Source organism: Sarcophilus harrisii, chromosome 2 (genome assembly GCF_902635505.1).
Source record: "Sarcophilus harrisii chromosome 2, mSarHar1.11, whole genome shotgun sequence".
NCBI classification, from domain to species: domain Eukaryota; kingdom Metazoa; phylum Chordata; class Mammalia; order Dasyuromorphia; family Dasyuridae; genus Sarcophilus; species Sarcophilus harrisii.
The window spans coordinates 455,895,067-455,907,557 of record NC_045427.1 but is presented as its reverse complement, the minus strand read 5'-3'; the positions used below and the strand labels follow the sequence as shown (position 1 = coordinate 455,907,557).

The 12,491-nt window shown below is 32.8% G+C and overlaps 1 protein-coding gene across 1 annotated transcript in view; it reads right to left on the bottom strand.

The window, feature by feature from the left end:
• The window catches only part of RHPN2 (rhophilin Rho GTPase binding protein 2), a 66,416-nt gene that overhangs the window by 10,909 nt on the left and 43,016 nt on the right, over nt 1-12,491 (bottom strand). The window contains exons 4-7 of the mRNA XM_012553766.3: nt 10,491-10,566; nt 3,699-3,776; nt 3,018-3,142; nt 760-926 (exon numbers count right to left, since the gene is read on the bottom strand). Coding sequence (XP_012409220.1) covers nt 760-926; nt 3,018-3,142; nt 3,699-3,776; nt 10,491-10,566 — 446 coding nt within the window. The remainder of the gene's footprint in view (nt 1-759; nt 927-3,017; nt 3,143-3,698; nt 3,777-10,490; nt 10,567-12,491) is intronic.

Here is a 12,491-nt window from a genome sequence, read left to right as displayed (position 1 = left end):
CAAAAGCATGTATTTGTTTGTACATTTCACCAGATTGTTTATTTGTTAGAGGGAAAGGAAGATAGAAATAGTGATGCTAAAAAAAAATAAAGAGGATCAATGTATTATTGAAAAAAAAAAATAGGAGAGCCAAAGAAGTTCATAAGACACAAATAAGCAGATCAGTGTTGGAACTATCATATTTTAAATAACCACCAAAAAAAAAAAAAAAAAAAAGAAAAGAAAAAGTAAGTAGAGATTAATGTGCTTCATGTGCATTCTTCTTTATGATCTTGGTATTAGGAAATATTAATATTTATGATTTATCAAGTTCAGAATAAAAGAAACATTACATAAGTAATGTTACATAATTACCTAAGTACATAAGTGTTCTTTCTACAAAGGAACAATTAATGTGCAGTATACCTATCCAAGCTCTTAACATTTGGGAAAAATTAAATTCCAGAAACCTATGCACAAAATCAGATGATGACAACAGGTTTTTAAAAACAATTCTCTTTTCTGTACATTCACAGAAAGTTGGCAATGAACCTATAGAACCCTTTCAGGTATGAAAGCTATCTACTAACTCCAGAGACTAGAAAGCCAAGCTAAGATGGCAAAACTGAGGTTAAAAATAGTGTTAAAAACAAATTAATAGCAATTCTTTCTGAAGAACAAAGAGAACATGATGAATCAAGGGTAATGAAATATAATTCTCTTACTGAAATGTGTGCACACACACACCAGCATCCTAACAAGGAAGCAATGTTCCCTTACCTGCAGCTCTCTGAAAGGCATCCACAGCATGTTCAAGCCCTGATTGTGTCTGCCGGTTACTTCGGGTTCCAATTTGTGTATAGACAGCACCAATATTAAATAGGATACTGGCTTTTTCCAACAATAAATTCTGCTGGCTGACTGGAACACCAGTTAATGAATCATACCTATTTAAGAAAATTTTTAAGGGTAAAGAAAACTTCATTTTTGCTTATATTATAATCTTTTACTTAAAACTCTAAAATACATCCCATAAGTAGTTTACAAAGAAGGATAACAAACTTGTTCTTATTTAATGAAGATCCTGTCCAAAATTATTCTTGGTTTAAAAAATAATGATTCTCTTAACTGAAATATAATTATGAAATTTATACTTTTTCTTTCAATTAGATTTCTCTTTTGAATGAAAAAAGAATCGGGTAGGGCAGCTAGGTGGTGCAGTGGATAGAGCACCAGCTCTGAAGTCAGGAGGACCTGAGTTTAAATCTGATCTCAGACACTTAAGGCTTCTTGGCTATGTGACACTGAGCAAGTCCAATTGCGTCAGCAAAAAAAAAAAAAAAAAAAAAAAAAAAAAAAAAAAAAAAAAAAAAAAAAAAAGGAGCATCTCGTATCAGACTAAACAATATCGCTAACTTCTTCAGTATATGATAAAAGAGTTAAGATTTTTCTTAAGAGATATATTATAAAAACTCATCTCCCTTCCCAAAAGGAAATCTGGAATCAACAGCCCTAATGTTTGGATTACTATAGGTCCTGAGACATTAAAGTGAAATTCTTAAAGCAATCGTGCTCGTTAAGAATATATGCTAAATAGTCAAAGATGAGAAAACGGGAATATAAATCATGGAAGGGGCTGAGAAAATGACAGATACACTAATACACTGTGGATGGAACTATAAAAAAATCCAAACATCCAGAAAATTATTTGAAAATATACTAAAAAAAAGACTAAAATTCCCATGCCTAGAGAACCCATACCTAAGTATATAGTCACTAGAATTTTTACAAACAATATTTTTTGTAGTAACAAAATAAAGAGAAACAAAGATATCCATTAGTTGGGGCTTAGCTAAACAAACTGATGTAAAATATTGCAAAATTTTACTGACCTCTAACAAGTCAAAGAAGCATGGAAAACATATAAAATGATAAAGAGTGAAGGAAGCTGAACCAGAAACACAGCATACATAATTACAAAAATGGAAATGGAAAGAATTTTTAAAAGAACACTGAATGTTTTATAATTACAATGAAAAATCTTGGTCTTAGATAAGAGTTGAGAAAATGCATCTTTTTGCACTTCATTGCAAAGATAAAAAAGTATGAGTATAGAATCCAAAAATATTATGAAAAACAAGTGATATATTAGTTGTTTCTGCTGAACGGCTTTTTTCATGTTTCATTTAAAAATTTTGTCACAAAGGATAGCTCCTAAGGGATGTTTTTAAAAATTTTAAAGGTAACCAAAAAATAAAAGATGTGAATAAAAACATTTTTTAAAAGAATGTATGTTAATACTTGTAATAAAAAAAAATTGGCTATCCAAATTCACTGTCTGGTCACAATGTTTGTTATTCATCAGCACCTAATGTCTTAGGAATGGGGGGAAAAAACCTGTTCATTAAAACCACCTGTCAAGCCTATCATAAGAATCTTTATTTCCAATGACAACAATTTTCCCAATTATAGTAGAAAGATTAAGACTATATCAATTCTGACTAAAAACCATTACATTGAATTCCCAATCCCTATATTTATGCACACATGCATTTTTGATTTCCTTCACAAGCTAATTGTACAATATTTCAGAGTCTGATTCTTTTTGTACAGCAAAATAACGTTTTGGTCATGTATACTTATTGTGTATCTAATTTATATTTTAATATATTTAACATCTACTGGTCATCCTGTCATCTGGGGGAGGGGGTGGGGGGTAAGAGGTAAAAAATTGGAACAAGAGGTTTGGCAATTGTTAATGCTGTAAAGTTACCCATGCATATATCCTGTAAATAAAAGGCTATTAAATAAAAAAAAAAAAGATTTTACATTTAAAAAAAAAAAAGACTATCAATTCTATGTTACAAATAGTTTATGGTGTGCAAATAAGCAATGATTGTGAAATATCCCAAGTTCTTTGGGACCTGTGACATAAACATTCAAGAGTCTTTATCTCTTTAGCTATTTTACATAAGCTCAAAATTTAGAAAAAATTAGAGAAATAAAATATTCATTTAAGTAGGAAAAAAACAACTTACCATGTAAATAAAATTCCCATGTGCCTAGTGGGTGGAAAGAACCTACTTTCAACAAAGCCAAGCTGAATGAAATATGTCATTAACAGTTCAATACCAGCTTCATCTCGGCTAGGTGTTCGGCAAGCCTAAAGATATAAAAGAAATATTTAATAAAGGTAAACGACCTACTACTAGCATCAGCTAACTGATCTAATGCATATAAAATCAATTCAAAGAACATGGTTCCTATAACTTCCCAACATCCACCCTAAGTATGTCTGCCTTTCATAATTATTACTGAGATATTTACCTTAACAAAAGTTGATGGTTTCTATAATTTGTTTTTCACCATGGCATTGTGGGGTGAAAATAACACACAGGTAAACAGAGATATCAGCTATGCCTGTGATATCTTTGCTCCAGTGAATTCTTTGGTAAGCAAAGTTCAAATGCAGATAGGCACCTTCTCTGCAACTAAGTGACATGCTTAACTTCATCAAATCAGTATTATTTCAGAAAGGAATCTAACACTTTCATTCTCTAATAAATATATGTGCAGTGCTTTGCAAATAATGAAAGCACTATATTAATGCTACTTATTATGATAGTTATTATTACTCTATCCACTATGCCATGGTATCTCTCAGAGGAAATATTAAAACATACTATAGTGACTGCATTGAATCCCATATGGGAACTTACTTGTCTTAGATCCATAAGATCTGCAATTTCATCTTCATATAAAGAGCTATCTTCACTATAATGTTCCAAGATAAAATCCTTTAAAGAAAATGACAAATAAGATTTAACATGTATTGGACTACCTGCTTGGGGGGTGGGGGGAATTTGGAACAAAAGGTTTTGCAAGGGTCAGTGTTGGAAAAATTACCCATGCATATGCTTTGTAAATAAAAAGCTTTAATGAAGAAAAAAAAAAAAAAAAAAGAAAATGACAAATAGAAAACTTCAAAATGTGATTTGAAAATTGGTTCTATGATCCCACTATTCTGGAGAACAATTTGGAACTATGTCCAAAGGGCTTTCAAACTCTGCATACCTTTTGATAAGGCAGTGTCTCTACTGGGCCTGAATCCCAAAGAGATCTTAAAGGAAGGAAAGGGACCCACATGTGCAAAAATGTTTGTGGCAGCCCTTTTTGTAGTGACAAGAAACTGGAAACTGAGTGGATGCCTATCAGTTGGGGATATATGAATAAGTCATGGTATATGAATGTTATGGAATATTGTTATATAAGAAATGATTAGCAAAATGATTTCAGAAAGCCCTGGAGAGACCTATATGAACGGATGTTAAATGAACTGAGTAGAAACTAAAGAACATTGTACACAGCAACAAAATTATATGATGGTCAACTGTGATGCACTTGACTCTTTTAAACAATGAGGTGATTCAGGCCAATTCCAATAGATTTGTGATGGAGAGAGTCATCCACATCCAGAGAGAGGAAGGTGGAGATTGAATGTCTATCACAGCATAGTATTTTCACCTTTTTTTGTTGTTGTTTGCTTTTTTCCCCCCTCTCATTTTCTCTTTTTATCTGATTTTTCTTGTGCAGCATGATAAATGTGGAAATGTTTAGAAGAACTGCACATGTTTAACCTATATTGTATTATTTGATGTCTAGGAGAGGAGACTGGGGAAGAGAGGAGAAAAATATGGAACACAAGATTTTGCATGTATTTTAAAAAATAAAAAACCATTATAAAAAGAAAATCAGTTCTGTTATCTGTGTTAAAAAATAAACATAAGTAATCAAATCCACTAATATTTTGTACATCTGTTACTTGGTATGCTTTTTAGGAGTGCAGCATAAGATGCAAGAGATTTTTCTTCATATGAATATCTAAAGGATGTTTCTTGGAGAAGCAGTTGATGAAACTGATTTTATCACATGTCCCAAAAGCAAAATAAATAAATAAACCCAACAATATTTTATGGGATACTATTCCTTATATTGCAATATTTATGAGAAATATTTGTAAAAAGATCACTGCGAAAATAATGGCAACTTATGTTCAACACCAGCTGTTACAGAAGTTGAAGATATAGACAAACTATGAAAAGCTCAATATTCTCCAAATTATATTAACACATATCTTGATATTTTGTTACTTCGATACAAAGGTGGAAAAAAGTGAGAATGGTGAAAATATATTTGCAAGCATAGGTCAGGAAGAAGAAAGACAAGCTCAAAAACTTGTAGACCACACAAAATAAAGTTTCTTTGATAATTAATAGCTATTAGACCTGGCAAGAACCAAATAACATCACAAACCAAAATTTAACATATATATTTGTATGACAAGGAAAGGTGAGTTATGTGAGTGGTATCTTTCCAGAATAAGATTTTGTATATAATCAAAATATCCATTTCTCAAAACAGAAGTAGTAAATTCAAGCATAATAATGAGTAATTTTTATTTAATCCTAAAAGCAGTAGGGAACCACAGGAGTTTACTCAATAGAAGAATGTAAGTCCTACCTACACCTTAAAACAACTGATGATAGTAGAACACAGAAGAAAATTCCAAGCTCTCCAGATTTCCCCCACAAACAAAACTGGACCTCAGTGCAAACAAAGACTGATGAAAAATAAGACTTGGGACAGAACAAGCGTCTTCCTGGGACAACTTGAGAATATCCGAAGAAAGACCCCAAGACAAGGTTTAACATATGTAAAGCGTAAACACTTCCCGGCTAGGTCTGTAGAAACACCAAAAGGGGAGCCATATGCATGGCTGGGTTCAGAGATAGTCCTCAACCTCTACAACAGGAATTTTCACCTCTTACAAAGCCTGGGGAGTCCCAAGATGGAGTCCAGAAAGACTGAGGGAATCTCTGTTGATTAGGAACACAAAACCCAGATACTTTTAAGCAAGAAGGAACCAGCACACTGGCTCAGTCCAGAAACGGTGAGGCAAGGATGCTGCTGGATGCAGGCACTGGCAGGAGGGGGAGTTTTTGGTTTGGGGCTCTGGGTCAAAGGGAAAAGCTGAGGTGAAGCTAAAGGACCATCCCCCTCACCTCAGGATTAGAGGTATTTACGTTAATGGTTCACAAAAAAAAAAAAAAAAAAAAAACCCACAACAACAAAAAGGCAAAAGAAAATAAGAACTCAACCCTAGAAACTTACTATGGGAATAGGGAAGATGAGGGTTCATCTTCAGAGGAGGATACTGAAGTAAAAAAAGCTGCTCCTGCCCCAGAGACTAAGGCTAAATGGCTACCTGTCTGGAAAGAATTTGTAGAATTCAAAAAAGACTTTTAAAAATTGAAGATATTGAGGAAAAACTTTTTATAAGGCCATCCAAGAAAAAGATTATGAAAAAAAAGTCAACTCAAAGGGAGATAGTCTCAAAAAAGAAGAAAATTGTTTCAAAATTAGGATGGGGCAAAGGGAAGGCAGTGAAGCTATAAGAGATCAAGAAATAATAAAACAAAATGTAAAAAATGAAAAAGTAGAACAATATGAAATAGGTTATAAGAAAGATCTTGATAAACTGTGCATACCCTTTGATCCAGCAGTGTTACTACTGGGATTATATCCCAAAGAGATTATAAAGAAGGGAAAGGGACCTGTATGTGCACGAATGTTTGTGGCAGCCCTTTTTGTAGTGGCTAAAAACTGGAAACTGAATGGATGTCCATCAGTTGGAGAATGGCTGAATAAATTGTGGTATATGAATATTATGGAATATTACTGTTCTGTAAGAAATGACCAACAGGATGATTTCAGAAAGGCCTGGAGAGACTTACACAAACTGATGCTGAGTGAAATGAGCAGGACCAGGAGATCATTATATACTTCAACAACAATACTATATGATGACCAGTTCTGATGGATCAGGCCATCCTCAGCAACGAGATCAACCAAATCATTTCTAATGGAGCAGTAATGAACTGAAATAGCTATGCCCAGAAAAAGAACTCTGGGAGATGACTAAAAACCATTACATTGAATTCCCAATCCCCTATATTTATGCACACCTGCATTTTTGATTTCCTTCACAAGCTAATTGTACAATATTTCAGAGTCTGATTCTTTTTCTACAGCAAAATAACGTTTTGGTCAGGTATACTTATTGTGTGCCTAATTTATATTTTAATATATTTAACATCTACTGGTCGTCCTGCCATCTAGGGGAGGGAGTGGGGGGGGTAAGAGGTGAAAAATTGGAACAAGAGGTTTGGCAATTGTTAATGCTGTAAAGTTACCCATGTATATATCCTGTAAATAAAAGGCTATTAAATTAAAAAAAAAAAAAAAAAAAAAAAGAAAGATCTTGATAAAATATAAGAATGATTGGATTACCTGAAAGCTGTAACCAAAAAAAGAAAAAAAAGAACCTTGACACTGTAACAAATAAAGAAAATTGTCCTGGAGTGAGGAGTATGAGGGGAAAGTAGAAATAGAAAAAACCCACCAATCATTACCACAAAAATATCCTGCATGGAAAACATACAGAAATATTATATCTAAATTTTGAAACTTCCAGATCAAAGAGAAATTTTTCTAAGAACCAAAGAATTCAAATACGCTGGAGCTACAATAAGAACTGTACAAGATTTATTAGCAGCCACAATAAAAGACCACACAGGTCCTAGAATAATATATATTGACAATCAAAAGAACTAGGGTCTGCAGCCAAAAATATATTCAGCAAAACTAATAATATTGAATCAAAAAACAAATGGACATTCAAGAAACTTGCAGATTTTCAGGATTTTGTCTCGACCAAACCTGAACTTAATAAGAATGTCCTTCTTTGTACTATCTTGCAATTGTGACTGTAGAAATACCAAGATGACTACAGAGAATAGCTGTTTTGTAATTTTCTTGGTTTTATGGATTTCCATGAACAAAAAATTCATTACCATATTCTCAATTATTATTGATTAGTGTCTTCTCTTAAAATGGTGCTTAGAAAGCAATGTGTTTCCAAACTTAAGATCTTTTATTCATGAAAAAACCTGCCAGATTTATTCTCCCCAGGCATGGCCTCTGAGAACTGACAATTCTTTGTCACAATAAGGTTGAATGATTTTACAGTTAATTAGTCTAAGAAGATGGACGGAAACCCCAATCTTCTTGATTTCAAATTTAGCATTCTATCCACTATATCACACAACCTCTTTGATTGCTCTAGTAGATTGGTCAGTATGATGCTTCCAATAATGTTAACTACAACCTATCTAATACCTGTTACTTACTGAGTGAATTTTGTCTGCATAAATAGTAAAATAAAAGTGTCTGTAGCTTTGCTAACTCTTGAGTCTCAACAAATGACCTGATTTAGACAGATAATCCATGGTTCTTTTTTTTTTTTTTTTTTTTGACATATATATTCTCAAATAAAAATAAAGAAAAAAATTAAAACCTTTTTCACATTTTCTGATTTCTGTGTGAATGATATTCATTGTTTCTACATTCTAAAATATTTTGGTTAAAATAGCAAGGACAAAGTATAACTGTTTTTTCAAACTTGCTTTTAATTTGTAAATTCCTATGTATTACATCTTGTTTTACAAGGTTACCCATAAAGTTTACATGTACTCTTTGGTATAATGACCCTTGAACATGCTAATCTTAGGACAGTTTTGTCAAGGACCAATGTAAGAAGAACAACTGCACATACAATTATTGCAATACCTCATGTTTTACAAAGTTGACCTGTATTTTATTCACCAATCCCATTGACTTTTAACAGGAAGTATATATATAAAGCCTCATAGAGCCTTTGAAAATGCTGATATAAAGCTGCTATTGTTAACTTGCTCCTACCCTTAAGTCCAACAGTATTATAATCCTAGGTCATGCAATATTATCAACTTCCACAAATGAATTCCAAAACAAACCTATAGTTTATAGAGCTGAGAAGAAATTTCCAAAAAGATTGCAACATAAGAAAACTTAGACAAAGTACTTCATGTTCTCATCTAGGGAAGTTCTCTTTTTAATAAGTGGAATGCAATTTTGCCATCTAAGTCACTTATGAAATCCAGAGAACCAAAAAGTTTTTATTTAACAAAATACATATTAAAATTGAAAAGTATTGTGTAATATTTTAAATGCAATCATTATTGGACAGTTTTATTTAAAATTTTGGGGTTAAATTTCTTTTTGAGGACGATTTGTTAGGAAGTCTGTTGTTCAGTTGTTTTCAGATGTTTCCAGTTCTTTATGACTTCATTTGGGATTTTTTTCAGCAAAGATACTGAAGTGATTTGTCATTTCCCTTTTCTAGTCGATTTTATAAATAAGGAAATTGAGACAAACAGGATTAAGTGACTTGCCCATGGTCACACACTTATTGTTTGAAGCCATATTTGAATTCAACAAGATGAGTCTTACTGATTCCAGGCCCACTGTGCCATTTAGCTGCCCCTAGGAAGTGTCTACTTAGCCCAAATGAAATACAACAATAAAATTTTAAATGTTAGAACTTTAAAAAGAATAAATTTAAGAAATTAAGTGCCTTCCAAAGTTAAAATGGGCTCAAATATGTAAGTACTAAAATGCTGTAACTCTAATTTTATTTTTGAATTACAATTAGTTTCAAAATCTTTCAGAAGGAAAAAAAAAACTTCAATTTTTTCTAAAGCATGTTTCCTATTTTAATGAGATCCTATTTGTTCCAAATTTTTCAAGCTCTGATATTTTACTTCAAATTCTCATGAGACTAAATACTAGATAAATTGATAAGATTTAGAGTCAGGAAGACCTAGGTTTAAATTCTGTTTGATATTGTAGATGTAGATCATGGGTAAGTCCCTTAATATCTCATTTCAATGCCCCAGAAAAACTCACTAAGACAATAAGTAGCAGATGAGTTCTCAATCTGCTTGGTGTAGAGATGCTTTCCACATTTGGGAATTCTCACACACCAATAAAATTATAAATTAAACTTCATCTCATCCTGTCTAGACAACCCCTCCAAAAAACAGAAGAAATAAAAAAGCAAGAACATAAAAATCTAACAAAATAAAAATAAATAAATAGGGCACCCTTAGTTTCTTGGCATTAATCAACAGGAAACATTTCTTTTCAAAGCATCCCAAGTTTACTCTTTGGTCAAAGAGACTCTTTAAAACCAAACAAATTTTCAGTTATGGAAGTTGCAAATCAGATACTAGAGTGTATTTTTCTTACTCTCTACAACTGTAAAATAATTAAAACTACACCCTCTTTTTAACCCAAAAGCTTATGAATATGGAGGATGATAACTTGGGTATTACCACCTCAACTTCTATAAACTGTTCTAAAGTAAGAATATGATTAAATGAGAAATGTGATAATAACATGTAAAATTCTCAGCTAAGCTTACATGGCAAAAGAGGTGAGACTGGGATTTTTAAAAAGTGAAATGAAATAATTTTTCAATCAGTTATAGCAAAGGTATGTACGTTTAGACTTTTATTCATACTTCTAATGATTCTCATTTCTGTTCACATCTTTCAACTTTGGAGATTTACCTTAAGAAGGACTGACAAGTCTACTTCTTTGGTTTCCTTTAGGCCAAGAGGAATCAGTGGAATTGTAAAAGTCTCCCTGTAAGAAAACACAGCAAAGCCACATGAATATGTGTAGTCAGGGCACTCTACCATCAAGATTCAATTATCAATGCAAATACCTTATATCATGTTAAAAAAAAAAAAAAAAAAGAACTTGCTGGAGTAATATGATTTAAAAACATCTATCTTTTACAAATTCCAATTTACAATTTGAAATGTACCCTAATTTCTTAGAATATGTCCCAAACATTTCCCCATATTTCATAATTAAGCTATCTCCCTTTTTTCTCCTTTTGTTTTTCACATTGTGGCATCCCTCTATGGGATATCCCTCATTTGTATTTGCAGGCTGATCCCTCAGGGGTGGCTACTACTACAAGTTCCTAGATACTCTATGGGTCACCATTCTTTAAAATACAAGTCAAGAATTTCCTCTGGACACAGTTCACAGTACTCTCCTGCCTCTGCCTTATTAGTGGTCTCCAGAGCTAGCTAAGCTTTTCACAGATATTAGGGGCATAAAAGCTAGAATCTTTTTATTTTCTTACACTATTGTCTGAATCCCTACTGCTCCATGGGCCTGCTTTTAGAGAACAAAGGGAGATATTTTATACTGACCACTTTTAATTTTGATGAACTCTTCCTAAAGACTAAGTGAGTGTGCATAGAAAATATGCCTCTTATTTTGGGGGTAGGGTAAGATGGAGTGTCATTATGCTTTCCTGTCCCTTCTCAGTAAATAACCTTTTATAAATACTAATTAATGGCTATTGGTTAGTTAATATTAGGGAGATCTTAATGGGTTAAGTGATAACGGTAGAAGTAGGCAAGATGGGAATGTAGTAGGGTACAATTGGAAGACATCCACAGGCATCCCTAGAAACTTGAGTATAGAAGGAGCTCCCCTATATGGACCCAACTTGAGAATTGGGGCAACTCCAAAATAAGTGGTGCATAAAGAATAAACAAATACCATTAAAGTTTATAAAAAGGGAGTAACAGTAGCTTAAGAAATTATAGGGTATTAAAGTAATATCTCTACATACAGAACTGCTTTTGACTTTGATTCATAGGAAAATTCTAAAACATATTGCTAAAAGGATTGATTGTAAGCATGTAGAAAGTAAAACTGTGATCATATAGAGCTACATTTATCAAGAACAAGTCATATAATGTGCAAGAATGTTTGTGGCAGCCCTCTTTGTAGTGGCCAGAAACTGGAAACAGAATGGATGCCCATCAATTGGAGAATGACTGAATAAATTGTGGTATATGTTTATTATGGAATATTATTGTTCTGTAAGAAATGACCAGTAAGATTTCAGAAAGGCCTGGAGAGACTTACATGAACTAAGGCTGAGTGAAATGAGCAGGACCAGAAGATCATTATATACTTCAACAACAATACTAGATGATGATCACTTCCGATGGACATGGCCATATTCAGCAATGAGGTGAACCAAATCAGTTCCAACAGAGCAATAACGAACTGAACCAGCTACACCCAGTGAAAGAACTCTGGGAGATGACTATGAACCACTACATAGAATTCCCAATCCCTCTATTTTTGTCTGCCTGCATTTTTTATTTCCTTCATAAATTAATTGTACACTATCTCAAAGTCTGATTCTTTTTGTATAGCAAAATAACTGTATTGACATGTATACATATATTATACATATATGCTTTAACATGTATTGGTCAACCTGCCATCTGGGTGAGGGGTAGAGGGAAGGAAAGGGAAAATTGGAACAAAGGGTTTTGCAATTGTCAGTGCTGAAAAATTACCCATGCATATTCTTGTAAATAAAAAGCTATAATAATAATAAGAAGAAGAAGAACAAGTCACATAAAACTATTTCTGTTTCCTTTTTTTGGCAATGTTACTAGATTTATAGCTCAGGAGAATAAAATAAACATGATAAACCTAAATTCTAGATAGTCACTTTAAAAAGTCTTCTA